This window comes from Schistocerca gregaria, chromosome 6 (assembly GCF_023897955.1).
Source record: "Schistocerca gregaria isolate iqSchGreg1 chromosome 6, iqSchGreg1.2, whole genome shotgun sequence".
NCBI classification, from domain to species: Eukaryota; Metazoa; Arthropoda; class Insecta; order Orthoptera; family Acrididae; genus Schistocerca; species Schistocerca gregaria.
Window position 1 is genome coordinate 382167007 of NC_064925.1, and position 18723 is coordinate 382185729.

Below are 18723 nucleotides of genomic sequence, written 5' to 3' on the forward strand. Positions count from 1 at the left end.
CACTTGAGTGGCAGAGATGAGGTCCTCTCATTCCATTTCATTATCAACAGGAGGGTTGTTAGAAATACAGGGCATGCGTTTACCTATGAAAGTTTATGTTTACATTTATGTTTATCTATGTGGCCAATGTCTGCCAGCCATGGTCTGGTGGCCACTCCATGTCGGACTGCATCAGTGTTGTCTGTGGCCATGTGAATGTCACACCTCATCTTTATCAATGAAGGCTGCTCTGTCACTCTGCATTCAGTATGAATCACTGCTGCCATATGAATCTTGTCGATAATAATTGATGTGGAATCCAGCCATTTGTGTATGGTGGATGACACTTTCCTCTACATTGCATGACTGTTACAATCTGTGGACAAATTTACTTTTGAAATTAGCTTTTTACGAAGACAGAGAGAAGTAAAGAAATTGAGTCTCAAACTAGTTGCTGTTTACTTCCAAATAGATTGTACAAAAATCTATATAATCATAATGCACAAACTTTAAGCAGTGGCCCCGGTAGTGCTCCCGCTTTGGGATCGGGTTGACTGCAGGTGCAACATTGATATTACAGTCATTTTTATGAACTCTAATCTAAGACTAAGCTGGAAGATTGATTCATTTCTTTACTTATTCTTTCGTATATACCCATCAAATTTCCATTACTTGGCTTACATTTGATATTCTTCTCACTTCATAAAGAAATTTGTTATTTTTTGTGGCTGTAATTTGTCAGTGAGCACATCTCAACACCAAGTTTTCTATTCTTATATTACTTCTCTACCACTTTGTGAGCATTTTAATTTCGACACATGATGAAGGTGTATATTGGAAAACAGATGTGTAGCCAAACAGGAGCCAACATTTGTCTTGATTTTTACTGTATGCCAGTGCCTGTCACAGTCACCCATGTTGACTCGTGCACAGATTATTGGAAATTGTTGCAGTTTTTTTGATGCAAATCACTTTTCAGGATACTCCTTGGGTCCTGCCTTTCAGCACTCCTGGTACTGCTTGGCTGCAGTGAGGAACTTTCACAAGAGTTTTTAAGAAAGAAAGGCATTGACCACATCCGTGACTTGATCTCAGAGTCACCTTTTGTGCACATCTGCTGTTCTCTCCTTGAAGTAACTGCTACCGTGGACATTAGGCGTATCAGTTGTGAGGCTGAGGTGAGTTTGTTTTTATACTTTATTCATTTTTGAAGAATAATTCAAAAGTGGCATAGCCCAGCAATGAGGCTAATTTAAGATGATGTATTTTTCACTACAGTTGTCGATTTTGAAAGTAAATGTTTCATTTTGAATATTTTAAAGGTATTTCATCATCCTGCTTGTACTTTTTTGTTAAATATTCTGAATGAACAACTGTTCATAGCTCTGATATTCAAGGTGTACCTGAAAAGTAAGCAAATGCAGCTATCTGCAGTAATAAACTCACAATAGCATATTTTTGTGCACCGATAAGTGTTGACAAGTTATGAGAGCTCCTCATGTTGTTGTTGTATTCTATTTATTTGGCGAAATGTTAAATGGTTATAGAAACAAATGATTCTGTTGTACATCACTTAAGGTCAGTGGTTCAACTTCTCAGTATACCAGGATATAATGCGACAGAAATTCATGATGAATTATGTGGACTTGTTTGTAGAGGGTAAGTTGCTATCCACACAATATCAGTATTCAAACTTGTGAAAATGCAAATGCAATGTGCACAGAAAATTATGGTAATAATGTTTTTGGGATTGCACTTGATGTCTACTGCAAAAGGGGAATTTTTATTACATCTGAGATGTGCTGTTAAATACCTACACACAGACCCATGCTATATGGAAATGATAATGGAAAATGAAATCTGAAAACTCCTTGACAGTCTTGAAAATACTTGGATTCTTGACAGTGCTCACCTACACAGTGCAGTGGCCAGTCTCCACAGACTTGTTTAATCTAAGAAGGTAAATCTTTGATTATTTTCTTTACAGCCAAGATTTCATGTCCAATGATAATCATCTCCCCTGTGTTTCAAGAAATAGTTTGCTTTTGGACGTTTTGTGGGTCATGAAAATTAAAACCTCAGTTCTGACTCAAGTGGAATTCCACTCACTTATGTTTTGTAGTTGGAACTTTGGAAAGCTAGTGCAGTGATACCAGAAGAGCTTGGAGAATAATGGAGCCAGTGAAAAGAGAGAGATAGAGAGAGAGAGAGAGAGAGAGAGAGAGAGAGAGAGAGAGAGAGAGAGTTAGCAGCTTCTCTAGCCAACTGGCCCCTTATTTTCCTTTATAAGTTGTAGAAGACAAAGTGTAATGTTTTCTATTATCAATTAAACTACTACATATCATTTTCACTGTTCTGTCTGCAGACTTCAGTGGTGTATAAAGAGTGTAGTTGGTAGGAAAAACTTGCATACAGGTAGTGACTGCCTAAAAAGTAAACTGTTATTGTGTTAGTACATACAAGTTTAAATGCAGAAATACAGTAGTTAAACAATGGAAAATATGGAATGGAGTAAGTACATTATGAGGAGGATGGATTGCTGCTCACCAGATAGAGGATGTGGTGAGTGACAGACAGGCACAATGAAAAAGACTGCTGTATATCATTGAACTATTGAAATAAATCATTCATTAGATATAGAAAAAACAAAACTCGCACACTTTCAGACAGGCACGACTCATACAGACATGCCCATTGTTGTCCACGGACTCAAAGGCCAGACTGGGACTGTCGTGACCAGTACACTTTGCCGGCTAATGCGATTACAGAAAAGGCGTGGAGAGGGTATGGGAAGGGATAGCAGTATGGGGAGGGGGTGTATGCTAGTGTTGCCTGTGGCGATGTGCAGGGATGTAGTGGGGACAGAATAAGGCTGCTAGGTGCTCCATTGGGAGGCTGTGCAGGAGGAAGAGAGGGAGGAGGGGGGGGGGGGGGGGGATCAAGCAAAGGGGAAGGTAGAGAAGGGAAAGGACTATGCAGGTGTACTAGCAGAATAGAAGACATGTGTAGGACTGGAGTGAGAGCAGGGAATGGGATAGGCTGGCAGAGAAAAGGTTGAAGCCAGGTGGTGTACAGGAATGAAGTTTCCATCTGCATAACTCAGAAAAGTTGTTGTTGTGACGAATCCAGGTGGCACAGGCTGTCAGTCAGTCACTGAAGTCAAGAACATCATGTTGGATGGTGTATTCAGCAATTTGGTGGTCCAGCTATCTCTGGGACACTGTTTGATGATAGTGATTCGTATGGACAGACAACTGGTTAGTTGTCATGACCGCATAGAAAGTGGCACAGGGTTGCAGTTAAGTTAACAGATCATATTGCTGCTTTCACAGGTGGTCCAGCTTTTGATAGGGCAGGAAATGTCTGTGACAGGACTGGAATAGTTGCTAGTTGAAATATGTCTGTGACAGAACTGGAATAGTTGCTAGTTGAAATATGTCTGTGACAGGTCTTGCACCAGGTATATTACAGGTCTTGTACCAGGTATATTACAGGAATATGAGCCTTGGATCCAGGGATTAGGAGCAAGGGTGGAATAAGGACAGATGTGATATTAAACCTTCCTGGCAGATTAAAACTGTGTGCCGGACCGAGACTCGAACTCGGGACCTTTGCCTTTCACGGGAAAGTGCTCTACCAACTGAGCTACCCAAGCAGGACTCATGCCCCATCCTCACAGCTTTACTTCTGCCAGTACCTCATCTCCTACCTTCCAAACTTTTGCAGAAGCTCTCCTGCAAACCTTACAGAACTAGAACTCCTGAAAGGCTCGCAGGAGAGCTTCTGTAAAGTTTGGAGGGTAGGAGATGAGGTACTGGCAGAAGTAAAGCCGTGAGGATGGAGTGTGAGTCCCGCTTGGGTAGCTCAGTTGGTAGAGCACTTGCCCGTGAAAGGCAAAGGTCCCAAGTTCGAGTCGTGGTCCGGCACACAGTTTTAATCTGCCAGGAAAGTTTCATATCAGTGCACACTCTGCTGCGGAGTGAAAATATCATTTTGGAGATATGATATATACATTGGGAGGGTCACAGACTACCACTGTGAATGGGGTGGGTTAGGATATTTATTTCAGGACATGAAGAAAGGTAGATGAATCCCTAGCTGAGAATGTGCTTCAGTTGCTCTGGTCCTGTGTGTTACTGAACTATGAGAGAGATGCTCCTTTCCTCACATGACAGCAGATATGTGGGAGGTGGTAGGTGACTGTGGAGACCATGTATGCGTGATATATTTCTGGACAAGGTGTGTAGAGTAATTTCTTGCTGTGAAGGCCTCAATGAGACCTTTGCCATATTTGGAGATGGATTGCTCATCACTACAGGTGCTAGAACCACAGGTGCTTAGGTTGGGAGGTTTGATGTAAACAGAGGTACTGATAAAGCCGCCTTTATGGTTGAGGTCAACACCAAGGAAGATGGCTTGTTAGGCTGAGAATAGCTAAACGAACCAAACGGGAGAGAAGGTGTTGTTTTGGAGGAATTTAAATGAGATGTCCTCACCCTCAGTCCAGACCATCAAGATGTCATCCCTGAACATGAACCACATCAGAGTTTTCGGATTAAGGGTGATACAGAACAATTCTCGTAGATGACCCACACATAGCTTGGCACAGAGTGGTGCCATCTAGGTGCACATTGCTGTACTACGGATTTGATTTCACGCTATGCCCTCTAAACAGAACTAATTGAGGATGAGTACTGAGTTGGTCACAGTGACCTGGAAGGAGGTTGTAGGTTTACAGTCAGTCGGACATTGGGGAAGGGGGTGTTCAATAGACGTGAGGCCATGGGTGTTGGGGATGTTAGTGTAGAGGGAGATGGCATCAACAGCAATGAGCAGGATGTTGTGTAGTAAAGTGATAAGAAATGCAGAGGGTTGATAGAGGAAATGGTTGATGGCTTATGTAATGTATTGTAGGTTATGGGTAACATGCTGAAGATTTTGGTCCATGAGAACAAAGGTTTTCTGTGTGGGGGCACAGTAACCAGTCACATCCTGCTGGATGGTTGGATTTATGGGCTTTAGGAAGCATGTAGAATTTAGGAGTGAAAGGAGTGGTGGGTGTGAGGGCGGGAGGAGAGAGAGGGGGGGGAGGAGAGAGGGGGGGAGGAGAGAGGGGGGTGAGAGAGAGGGGGTGGGAGGGAGAGGGGGGGAGGGAGAGAGGGGGGAGAGAGAGAGTTGGAGGAGAAGCTCTGGGATAAACCTAAGGAATTGATAAGGAACTGTAGATGCTGGATTTCTGGTATGTGGTCACTGTGGTGGGGTGTGTAGGTCAATATATCTGACAACTGGAGGAAACTTCCCAGCAGATAACCACTGTAGTTCATAACCACAGTAGTGGATCTTTTGTCACCTGGTAGGAATAGAAGGCCGGGTCAGGTTTTAGGTGGAGGAGTGTGATTCTTTCTGTGATTGTGATTTGTTTCCATGTTGAGGGATTTGGTGAATCACTGTGAGGCAAGGTTCAAGATTTGGAAATTCTGGTAATTTAATAGGGGATCATTTGAGCTAGACAGGGTCAGTGACAGATAGGGAGACGGGTAAATTGAGTCAGCAAGGTTCAGCATGGTTTTGGATTTGGTCGGATTGTTTGGGTTGGTGGCAAAAAGTTTCACAATTTGTAGCAACTGGGAGAAGAGAAAATATTTAACAAGTCTATCATGACTGCATTTGGCAATGGATGAAGTAGGGCCTATGGAAAGGACTGGACTTCTGTGAGACTGAGGCTTTTGGATGACATATTCATGACAGTGTTTCAGGTCTGTTTAGGCTCTAGGTCCTATAGGGTCGCAGGAGGCTCCTTTCCGAGTGTGTGGTAAACATAGTAGGTCAGTGAGCCTGAACTTGGAAGCCATGAGGGGATGTGGGGAGGTTCAATGAAAGCTCTTGTAGTGGAGAATGTCAGTCCAAGATGGGGTTATCAGGTGAATAGATGGATAATGTTTTGAAGTGGCCATATAAATTCTGCTGTAGCCCTGGAGGGCAAGGTTTTCAACCTGGAATGGATGGGTGCAGGAATTTGGGTTTACAGAGCAGGCAGATTTTATGTACAGATTGGTGATAGTGCAAGGAAGTTTGGGCCTGATTTATATGGTTTTGCGGTCTAGGTTGGGAAGGACTCTGGACTGATGAAATTTAGGTAGATAGAGGTCATTATGAAAGGATGAGTTCCAGTTGGAGATGAGTAATTTGATTGTTGATGATCAGGTCATTTGGAGTGGGGAAGGGGGGGGGGGGAGGGGACTCCATGAGCTAGGCAAAAATGCAGGAGCAGTATGTAGGATTTGTTTCTGGATAGTGGTAGAGAAACTTTGCTGTACTGCCACAGGTAGGAGGAGGAAGGATTCATAGTAAAGGATAAAAAAATTCATAAGATATGCAAAATTACAAAAAAATACATAGGATTATCAGAAAAATGCCAACAAGACAAAACACTTGAAGAATGAGGAAGAAACAAAAGAAAATCCATGTGAAAACAGCGTGAGATCAAAGTGAAAATGAAAATAAAAATAAGTAAAAGGACAATAATAGAATGGGGTACAGTATGGGTGAATGGGTACAGTATGGAAAAGAAGCAAGTTTTACATTGCAACTAAAGCTGAGTAACGGCTGTGGATGTTGAAATTCTCCTCATCATACTAAACACTGAAATAATCCAGTAAACAGTTTCTAAACCTCTTTGCATAATGGGAATTACTATGCTCCTCAGCAAATTCGTGACTCCCAGGCCTGTCAGCTTGTTACTTGCAACCACATTTATTGTCAACAATAATTTGCACTTGAGGATTTATAATTTTTCTTATTTGTCAAACATTGTTTTATTTTCCTTATGAGTTGATGTATGTATTTTATCATTTGTTCCATTGAAGGTGAAAAGTAATACAAATTTGTTTAAAATGAGTAAGGCTAAAATTCCCATCCAGCTTTTAGTTCAGGCTCTTCTGGGGTGTCTGCAAATCACACAGTGAATGCTAGAACAGTACCTTTAAAATGCCATGGCTGATTTCCTTTCCTATCCTTGTCTTTTCCAAACTTGTGATTTCCTGCCCTGTCCTTGTCTTGTTCAGATTGAGGTTGCATCTCTAATGGCTTCATCCTGTAGGGACAATAATTCCTTACTTTGCTTCTGCTCATGCATTATTATCTGTACAGTCCACCTGCTTAGCTGGGTGGTAACGTTCCTGCCTCCTATGCACTGGGCCTGGGTTCGATCCCGGACGGGTCGGAGATTTTTCTCCATTGTGGACTCGCTGTTGTGTTGTCCTCATCATCATTTCATCCTCATCATCAGCTGCAAGTCGCCCATTGTGGCACCGACTTAAAATAAGACTTGCATTTGGCAGCCGAACCCGAATAGGACCTCCCAGCCAACGATGCCATATGATCATTTCATTTCATTTTATTGTCTTTCAACACACAATGAAGGAAAATTTGTACCTGTGACAATGTGAGACTAGAGTACTATAGTGAAGAAAAATAACTGTTAAAAACTGTGCATATACTGCATTGATAATTCATATTACTTAATCTGCATGCTCCTTTTGTGAAATATTGTACATTGTAATTGTAAAATGTGTTTTATGAAAATGTGACAAATACCTAAATTTATTAATCTTCATGGTGTTATATATTTTATTTCGTTGTGACAGCTGCATAAAATCACCATCTGTTCAACTGTATGCATTTTGATGTGACATACCTAGTGCAGTGACTCAGTGTTTCTCTGTACAGTGTGACAAACATTTGGATGTTGTGGAGCATTTAAAAAGGCTGCCAAATATTGAGCTGCTTCATCACTGTGCAGAGGACACAGCTAAAAAGCTTCTTGTGCTGCTCAGTGCAGCTGACAGTTTAGCAGAGGTAAGATTTTTGTACATCTTGGGCACATGGGAGTTCATGAATAGTGCCTTGATGGGAGTGTTAATCTTAAAACTGAAACTGTATCAGTGACAGTTAGCCCTGTAAAGATTTATTTGCCATGCTCAGTGCTGTCAAAGCCAAAGAAATTGCAACTTATTAGCTTTTGTAAAATTAAGAAGAGGTATAAAAGTAGGATAAAAGAAATTTTAAAATGTAAGAAAGCTGTTATATATAAGGCAATGAATATAGAATTATAAAACATAGAGACAGTGGAAAGTGAAACACTGTGTCTTTTGAATAAAAGAAAGAGTAGTGGATATATTTTCAAATATAGGGAAATATGGTAAGATTTCAGCTCAGTTACATGTTTACACATTTGTTACAAAATTCTTTACCACTAGTGAAAGCTGTAGCATCTGAATAGTGGCTCACAAATGTTGTGGAATTAAATTTATGGGGCCTGGAAAGCAGGGCATGACATCTAAATGATTAGAACTTTGAAATTTCAGTGTGTTTTAAAGGGACAAGGTGGTGTACTGTTCCTCAAGTTTCACATGCTGCCAGTTGGTACTACGAGGGTCAGTCAAAAAGTAATGCCTCCTATTTTTTTTTCTACGTTTAATTGTCAGGACATTTAAATGCAATTACATAGGTTGAAAACCACAACATTGAGGATCATTTTGTCATTTTTCAATGTAATCTCCGCCCATCTCTACAGTTTTGGTCCATCTTTGAACAAGGGCATGTATCCCAGCACGGTAAAAATCACAGCTCTGCTTCCTAAGCCATTGACGCACGGATGTTTTGACGGCCTCCTCATCTTCAAAATGAATCCCACGATGAGCTTCTTTTAGTGGCCCGAACAGATGGAAGTCTGATGGTGCCAGGTCAGGGCTGTATGGGGGATGAGGCAAAACTTCCCATCCAATTTTGACAATCTCGTCAGAGGTGTGACGACTGGTGTGTGGTCTTGCATTGTCATGCAAAAGAAGAACATCTGCCATTGATTTTGTTGGGCGAACTCGCTGAAGACGTGCTTTAAGTTTTTTGAGGGTTGTGACGTATTGAACAGAATTTATTGTGCATCCCTGCTCCAAAAAATCAACCAGAATCACACCCTCTGTATCCCAGAAAACTGTTGCCATAACTTTCCCTGCCGATCGCACAGTTTTAAATTTTTTCTTCCTCGGCGAGCTTGTGTGACGCCACTCCATTGACTGCCTCTTTGATTCGGGTTCAAAAAAATGCAGCCATGTTTCGTCCCCGGTCACAATTTTTTTCAGAAACTCATCTCCCTCCAAACGGAAGCGCTGCAAGTGTTGGGAGGCTATTGTTTTCCTTGCCTCTTTATTCTGGTCGGTTAACATTCTTGGAACCCACAGTGCACAAACTTTTGAGTACCCCAATTGTTTAATAATCGTGATCACACTGCCTTTACTAAGAGAAATAATGCGACACACTTCATCTGCAGTCACCTGACGGTCACCACGACTGATGTCATCAACTTGCTGAATGTTGTGTGGAGTCACTGCACTCACCGGCCTGCCGCTCCGCTTTTTGTCAGTCAACGGTGTTTGCCCTTCAGCTTCCTTACAACGACGAACCCATCGTCTAACAGTGCTGACATCCACTGTCACAACACCATACACCTTCTTCAGTCTTTCATGAATGCGTATGGGCGTTTCACCTTCTGCATTCAAGAATTCAATCACACAACGCTGTCTCAAACGAACATCGATGTCGGCCATATTACACACTTCTGCTGTGCTGCCACCTGTTGACACAGAAAGTTACTACTGCAGTGGATTGCAGAAGAAGGTTTGAGGAATGGCGCCAAATTCAAATTTTTCACTTAACTTAATTTTTTTAAGTAGAAAAAAATGGGAGGCATTACTTTTTGACCGACCCTCGTAAATGATCACCATTCTGGTTTTGTATCTGACAAATCTGAAGTTCCTGTGGTCTGTGTTGTCAGTCCTCAGTCACTATAAGGTCTGCGCATGATTCAGTGCCACTGAGAGTGTAGTATTGTGTGGGGCTGCTGGCTTAACCTTTCTAATCATTTGAAAGGCATAAGAAGCTCATAATGAGTGAACATCTACAACTTGTTTCTAATTGACAAATGTGGAATTGTTTTACCGAACAGTGATGGAAAAATTTATTAGTGTATTGTGGGGATAAAGAGATGGAGAAGTATAAAACTTATTGCACTGGAACCCGAGGGGCACTTGCTCTGTCACAATTGTACTAGACGTGCTGAAGCATATGACTCTGTGTCTCCTGGGACAAAGATGAAATCCACAACAGAAAACAAAACTCCCGGCTGTTTTGATGGGCCACCGTAGACCACTAACTCTCAACTGAATATCAGTAGAGCAAACAGGCTAGTTCTTCTCCTGACTCGTGTAGAAAAATGAATTTGAAGGTCAGTAACTCGGCACAAATGTGTCCAGCATGTTCATAATTATAATGAGAAAATTAGTTTCGTTCGGGAAAACTTTTCTTTCCTACAATCATGAGGTATGCAGTTAATAAGTTAATATTACCGAAGTTCATATACTGTATCACCACCGACACCCCAGTTGCAGATACGCTTAGTTTTCATTTGATTCCTTTGCTGTGAGTTCTCTTTAAACTGTATCCAATATACAGTGAAGTGTCAAAGGAACTAGTATAGGGAAACATTCCATGTGGGAAAAATATATCTAAAAACAAAGAAGATGTGACTTACCAAACAAAAGCGGTGGCAGGTCGATAGACACACAAACAAACACAAACATACACACAAAATTCAAGCTTTCGCAACCATCGGTTGCTTCATCAGGAAAGTGGGAAGTAGAGGGAAAGACGAAAGGATACGGGTAAGGAGTCATTCCAATCCCGGGAGCGGAAAGACTTATCTTAGGGGGAAAAAAGGACAGGTATACAGTCGCGCGCGCGCGCACACACACACACACACACACACACACACACACACACACACACACACACACACACACACACACACACATACACATACATACATACATTCGCACATACACAGTCACAAGCAGACATTTGTAAACGCAAGCCACAACAGTGCTTTCGTTTGGTAAGTCACATCATCTTTGTTTTTCGATATATTTTTCCCACGTGGGATGTTTCCCTCTATATATATTTCAAATACAGAGATATATAAACAGGCAGAATACGGTGCTGCAGTTCGCAACAGCTGTACAAGACATCAAGTGTCTGGCGGAGTTGTTAGATTGTTACCTCTACATCTACATCTACATCTACATCCATACTCTGCAAGCCACCTGACGGTGTGTGGCGGAGTGTACCCTGAGCACCTCTATCGGTTCTCCCTTCTATTACAGTCTTGTATTGTTCGTGTAAAGAAGGATTGTCAGTATGCTTCTGTGTGGGCTCTAATCTCTCTGATTTTATCCTCATGGTCTCTTCGCGAGATATACGTAGGAGGGAGCAATATACTGCTTGACTCTTCGGCGAAGGTATGTTCTCGAAACTTTAACAAAAGCCCGTACCGAGCTACTGAGCGTCTCTCCTGCAGAGTCTTCCACTGGAGTTTATCTATCATCTCCGTAACGCTTTCGCGATTACTAAATGACCCTGTAACGAAGCGCGCTGCTCTCTGCTGGATCTTCTCTATCTCTTCTATCAACCCTATCTGGTACGGGTCCCACGCTGTTCAGCATTATTCAAGCAGTGGACGAACAAGCATACTGCAACCTACTTCCTTTGTTTTTGGATTGCATTTGTGTAGGATTCTTCCAATGAATCTCAGTCTGGCATCTGCTTTACCGACGATTAACTTTATATGATCATTCCATTTGAAATCACTCCTAATGCGTACTCCCAGATAATTTATGGAATTAACTGCTTCCAGTTGCTGACCTGCTATTTTGTAGTTAAATGGTTCAAATGGCTCTGAGCACTATGGGACTCAACTGCTGTGGTCATCAGTCCCCTAGAACTTAGAACTACTTAAACCTAACTAACCTAAGGACATCACACACATCCATGCCCGAGGCAGGATTCGAACCTGCGACCGTAGCAGTCGCACGGTTCCGGACTGCGCGCTTAGAACCGCGAGACCACCGCGGCCGGCTGTAGTTAAATGATAAGGGAACTATCTTTCTGTGTATTCGTAGCAAATTGAGATTCAATTGCCATTCCCTGCACCATGCGTGTATTCGCTGCAGATCCTCCTGCATTTCAGTACAATTTTCCACTGTTACAAGCTCTCGATACACCACAGCATCATCTGCAAAAAGCCTCAGTGAACTTCCGATGCCATCCACAAGATCATTTATGTATATTGTGAATAGCAATGGTCCTATGACACTCCCCTGCGGCACACCTGAAATCACTCTTACTTCGGAAGACTTCTCTCCACTGAGAATGACATGCTGCGTTCTGTTATCTAGGAACTCTTCAAACCAATCACACAATTGGTCTGATAGTCCATATACTCTTACTTTGTTCATTAAATGACTGTGGGGAACTGTATCGAACACCTTGCGGAAGTCAAGAAACACGGCATCTACCTGTGAACCAGTGTCTATGGCTCTCTGAGTCTCATGGACGAATAGCGCGACCTGAGTTTCACACGACCATCTTTTTTGAAACCCATGCTGATTCCTACAGAGTAGATTTCTAGTCTCCAGAAAAGTTATTATACTCGAACTTAATACATGTTCCAAAATTCCACAACTGATCGACGTTAGAGATATAGGTCTATAGTTCTGCACATCTGTTCGACGACCCTTCTTGAAAATGGGGATGACCTGTGCCCTTTCCCAATCCTTTGGAATGCTATGCTCTTCTAGAGACCTACAGTACACCGCTGCAAGAAGAGGGACATCTTTCTTTGCGAACCACTGCTACAATGGCAGGTTATCAAGATTTAAGTGAGTTTGAATGTGGTGTTATAGTCAGCGCATGAGCAATGGGACACAGCATCTCTGAGATAGCGATGAAGTGTGGATTCTCCCATACAACCATTTCACGAGTATACAGTAAATATCAGGAATCTGGTAATGTATCAAATCTTCGACATCGCAGCAGCCAGAAAAAGATCCTACAAGAAAGGGACCATTGATGACGGAAGAGTATCATTCAATGTGACAGAAGTGCAACCCTTCCCCCAATTGGTGCAGATTTCAGTGCTGGGCCATCAACAAATTTCAGCGTGCGAACCGTTCACGGAACATCGTTGATATGGGCTTTTGGAGCCAAAAGCCCACTTGCGTACCCTTGATGACTGCACCACACAAAGCTTTAGCCTTGCTGGAGCCTGTCAACATTGACATTGAACTGTTGATGACTGGAAACATGTTGCCTGGTTGGACTAGTCTCGTTTCAAATTGTATCGAACAGGTGGGTCATGTATGGGTATGGAAACAACCTCTTAATGCTGTGGGGTGTCTGCAGTTGGACTGATACAAGACCCCTGATATGTCTAGATGCAACTCTTGACAGGTGACATATACATAAGTATCATGTCTGATCATCTGCATCCATTCGAGTCCATTTTGTGTTCCGACAGATTTGGGCAATTCCAATAGAACAATGTGACACCCTACACATCCAGAATAGCTACGGAGTGGCTTAAGGAATGCCCTTCTGAGCTTAAACACTTCCGCTGGCCATCAAACTCACCATACATGAACATTATTGATCATATCTGGGATGGCTTACAACGTGCTGTTCAGAAGAGATCTCCACCCCCTCGTAGTCTTACAATTTTGTGGACAGCCCTGTAGGATTCATGGTGTCAGTTCCCTCCAGCACTACTTCAGACATTAGTTGTCTATGCCATGTCATGCTGTAGCACTTCTGTGTGCTCATGGGGTCACTACATGATATTAGGCAGATGCACCAGTTTCTTTGGCCCCTCAGTGTAACACTCTCACATACAAGCAGTATCTTATCTTTTTACATCATAATATTGTATCTTACACTCCTCATGAAAGATTACTGAAACTTTAGCGCACAATCAGTTGCAGTATGTTATCTTGAGGAACACTTAATTAAATTCATTTGGTAATTCTAGGTATGTGAGGAATGTTTCTCTAATTATTGAGGCTTCTTTACTCCTTTTAGAGGTATGGTAATGATCCCCCATTAGCTATGTATCTTACTTGTAGTACTGTTTGTGAAAGTATTTGATATTTTTATTTTATTTTAATTTATTGTACATTGTAGTTTCTTAAGACCAAATTGAGAAGTAAATCTCCGTGATCTTGGACTGAATTAGCACATGAATTTAATATCAGAAAAATTCATAATAAATCATATAAAATTTTTACACATGACAATCGGCTTAGTATTTGTGAGGTCTGTTCAAAAAATTCCAGAACATTCATAATTTCTCGCCAATGGTGTTTTGGAGCAAATCTGGCACACACCTGTGTTAAACATGTAACAGCTGGAAGTTTCATTGTTGTATGTCTGTTAGTTACTGTTCAGTGCTGCATTGAGTAGAACGTTGTGTCACACTGTTTGCAAATTTCAAGGTGACTGGAGTTAGAGGAGCAACATGTGTGCATTAAATTTTGCATGGAACTCAAGTAAACCTTTACAGGGACAAGCCAAATGATTCAGGAAGCCTACAGTGATGAGTGCTAAAGCCATACTCTGTGTTACAAATGGTTCACATGGTTTAAAAATTGCCAGACAGAAAGTTAAAGATGACCAAAGAATGAAGGCTTTTATGACTGGATGCCATAGCTGCTGGTAAACCTTTTGGTATTTGAGGTCGTGGTCCTAGTAACTCTTCTGATCCTGACGTTTCATCCAGGACATCCTCAGAGGATGTCAAGGAAAACTTTTATAAGTTACCAGCAGTTAAAGATAACTCTCATTCAGGATGTCCTTTGATGCCTACCAGTGACGCCTGTGTCCAGAACGTCAATGAAATTGTGTATACCAATTGAAGACTGACTGTCCAAGAGGTTGCACAATAATGTATCTTTTCAATTGGATCATGTAATGAAATCCTGACACAGTGTCTTGGAATGCATTGTGTTGCCACAAAGTTGGTCCCATGACTCATGAATCAATACCAGAAATATGTGAAGAGATTTTGGTTTGTGCAGATGAGAACAAGATGTTTCTTAAGGGAATCGTAACTGGTGATGAGATGTGGGTCTACGGCTATGATGTTGAGACCAAGTTTCAGTCTTTACAATGGGTTTTGCTGAGACTTACTCACCCACCCATTCTTTGTAATCAAAATGTAACTTGTAGTTGAATATTTGACAGTTAATGTTCAGCAGTATTAGAGGCCTTTTGTTTTGAAGACGATAAAGCTTAAACAATCACTGTTGTTGAATGCTTCAAAGAAAGGTCATACACATTACTTCAAAATTTTGCTGGTTGATCCTGTTTGTGCTGTGCACTTTTTGCTAGTATTTTTCTTTTCTAGTAAATTTGTTTACTTTTGTTCTTTTTATTTTGAGTCTGACAACACTATTGCACCTCTCCCAAACATTTGGAAGAAGCCAACCTCTTCCAGGGTTGAAGGGTCTGATATACCACATAGTAGAATTTGAAAGCTTTCTATATTCCATTTCCAGCCTCTTAATGTATGTTGTTGTCTGAGGAAGCAACATTATCTGAGCACTGCCAGTTGTCCACCACATCTATCTCATCATCTCCAATTCTTATGAGAGAATGGTCCAATCTGACATGCCATGGCATTCTCTGAAATTTTATATACAGAAAGAATACACCAAAAGAAATACCCTGTCACTATTTTAGCTGCTAAGATGCCCTGCAATTATTCAAAAAATGTTGAAAATTGCCAAATTTGTATCTTGTCAGGTGGCTGGGGAATTGTTCACCCCTACCAGAGCTGTAGTGGATTGCGCATGTACAACAGGGCAGTCACATGTCCTTGGTTGACATGCATCGGTAAACAGATAACACAGCTCAGTGGGATCATAATTTGTAAAGCAATTTTCAGTTTTTGTGAAAGTTGTCTGCATTACTGTTCTCTCAGATTTGCATCTCATGTAATATCCATAATAATTACCAGTTGCTTTTGTGGTAGCTTAAGTTCAACAATGGAGATAAAAGTGAATTAATATTCATTGTGTTTAACCTTTCACGTTAAGCACTGTATAAACCTGTGTTTGCTTCATAAAATCTGACCATGAACTATATAAGTGGAAGTAATTAATATGTGCCAAAAGGAAACTAGCAAAACTGTGAAAGAGGAACAGCCTGTAAGGTTTACTGTACAGGGTGACCACAAAGTCCCATGACCCCTCATTAATAATAGACATAAACCCTTAAACTTGAGTAAAATGCATGAACAACAAGTCTTTTGAGGAGTTTGCTTGAGATATGAACCATGTAGAGGTACCTGAGAGACAGTACACTGTTACCAGAGGATATCTATGAGACTGGGACTTCCAAATTGCACTTGAGATGAAAATTGCTAAGTTCCTTCAACTTGGTTAAGCTAGTTCAAGAGATCATACTGTGTAGAAAGTCCTAAAGCAATGAAGTTTGCTTGAAGTAAAAGTGTAGAGGAGATGGAATTAAATCATAGGTGACATGAAGTCACAGCTTGCTGTTATCCCCACATCTGCTTTCCCTAATGTTGATCAGTCAGGTTTCATGAAAGAACTCCAAGCAAACTACACCTTTTTTTTTTGTGGCAAAAAAGATGAGAGTTTGTTGTGCATTCAATTACTGCTGTGACACATTCGTATAAAATATTGAGGTATTAGTGGTTTACTGTTTCTGCAGCTTTATATATGTCTTGAGGAACCTCGAGACATGTTAGAACCAAAAATAAAGTTGGACTGTTTAATGGCAAAAATCTTATGCTCAACCTGTCAACATCTGGAGAATTAGAGAATAATAATTCTTAATATAGCATTCGAAATGGTTTCTAACCAGTTGCAGAAATTAATTCATTGCTCTTGTTGGTATCTTGGTCAGACATAGTGATACCTCTTTCTTTCAGGAGGACAATGAAAGGACTGTTATACAATTCATATTCCACCTGGAACAAACAATGTGACTCTCTGTAAAGAACTTTTTCGACTGTGGAAAATATTTTTAAGGAAGTTGTCAGGGAAGATAATTTCTGATAACTGTGTGTCATTTGAGGTTTGTCTGGAGAACAGAGTTCTTAAATTTCAATCAGTTGTGCATTATTAGTTCGTGCTAGCACATTTTATGAATTGCTGTAACAGGGTGTATACAATCCGAGACACCCGGGAGATCGGGGAAAATCCCGGAAATTTTTCCATCCGGGGAAAAAACTGGGAAAAACCAGGAATATTTTAGAATTTCGGGAATTTTTCATTGTTTTCAGTTAAATTTTTATAATTTTGACTGGTGAGAATCTATAATCTAACAAAGAATATTACTGTATCCCTCTACTGCAGAATAATACTTCAGCAATAAAACATGAACGAGTGAAAAAACGAAAATAAAACTTAAACTGCGAAGTAAATGCACCATATACAGCAACAAAACAATGTGCTCATACAAGCGTCTGCCAACAGCAAAACTTGTCAAAGGCTTTAGGAAGAATATGCAATGATTCGTATCAACAAATTGCCTCCGATGAGCATGACATCACAACCTTTTACATTAGATTTGTTTTAGCAGTTACAAGCGGAATCATGCTCATGCGCAGTTGAGTAGTACCTTCTCTCACTTCTGGCTACAGAAACATGGCTTTGGCTGTGTAAGAAGCTGCGAGTTCGAATGTCTTGTTTCTTTTATGACCTAATATAAAATCTTTTACTGTTTCACACATACGAACATACTGCTCCCTACGACATCGTAGCTGTGCAAGCGCAGTGACGCCTGTCATCTGGCGCTCTCTGGCAACTGCAGAAACAAACCTATTTCTAACAGGTCGTGAGAAAATATTCCGAATGGTGCTTTGAAAAGCGTTACTATCAAAGAAAATTTCCTTTTACGCAAGTTGAACTACGTACGAGAATGTACGATGAATTTCTTAAATCAAAGAGCATTTGACTCTCATTTAAAAATAAACTCTTTGATGATGAGCCATTTAGATGAATTTCGAGCCCAGAAGAACAGACATTTATGTCGTTATTAAACATTTTAATGGCAGATTTGTGTGATATATCTTAAATTGTAATACACGCATAAAAGACCAAATTATATGTGAAAGCTTAGCTTCTCTTCCAGTGTATTAATCTTATAGACCAGTTAACTTTTTCTGTTTGTGTGTTCACGATACTTAACAGTGATGTTGCTATTGGCTGACTTCATCACGTCTCATAAGCTCTCAGTACCTGCTATCATCTGCTGGTGAAAATTACGTGACATGAACTATGACTGGCTTTCAAAACCACTTCGCAATCTCTATTTCACTGCTTCAGAAAGTAACATGTGCTGCTTGGTGGAATTCAAATTTATACTCTCGTAATACGAAAATATGCAGCGTACATGTTACTGCACATCAAAGATCTTTCCAAAACGTTTTTTTCCCCTGTGTTTCGTTTTCTAAAGTGCCAGAAATTCTACACCCATGTATAAAACCATAACCATTCTAAGGATCGATAAGTTATACAGTTTCGAGGGAAAATGTACTCTCATTTAACAGGGAAAAAGTATGTTTTCACCCGGGAGAAAACGTATTTTTAACCGGGAAATCTGAATTTTTTTTTCTTTGTCTGCATATACACCCTGTGTAAGTATGCTCAGTATGCAGTACAATAGACAGGACTATTTCTTACTCCACCACAATTCTCTCAAAACAAAACTAGTAATTACTTTGATGTGCCTGAAAGCATTAATTTTTCTTTTGTCAGGTGTGCCTGGTACACTTTGTTTTGTTCTGATTACCATGAGGAATAAACAAGAAACTGTTTCATTCTTACTAAA

At 40.7% G+C, this 18723-nt stretch overlaps 1 protein-coding gene across 4 annotated transcripts in view; it reads left to right on the forward strand.

Moving 5' to 3' along the window:
- LOC126278092 (lysosomal-trafficking regulator) overlaps window positions 1-18723 on the forward strand; it is a 543055-nt gene that overhangs the window by 139457 nt on the left and 384875 nt on the right. For all 4 annotated transcript variants that reach the window (XM_049977936.1, XM_049977935.1, XM_049977937.1 and 1 more), the window contains exons 13-14: window positions 959-1157; window positions 7708-7836. In XM_049977936.1, the coding sequence (XP_049833893.1) occupies window positions 959-1157; window positions 7708-7836 (328 nt within the window). The remainder of the gene's footprint in view (window positions 1-958; window positions 1158-7707; window positions 7837-18723) is intronic.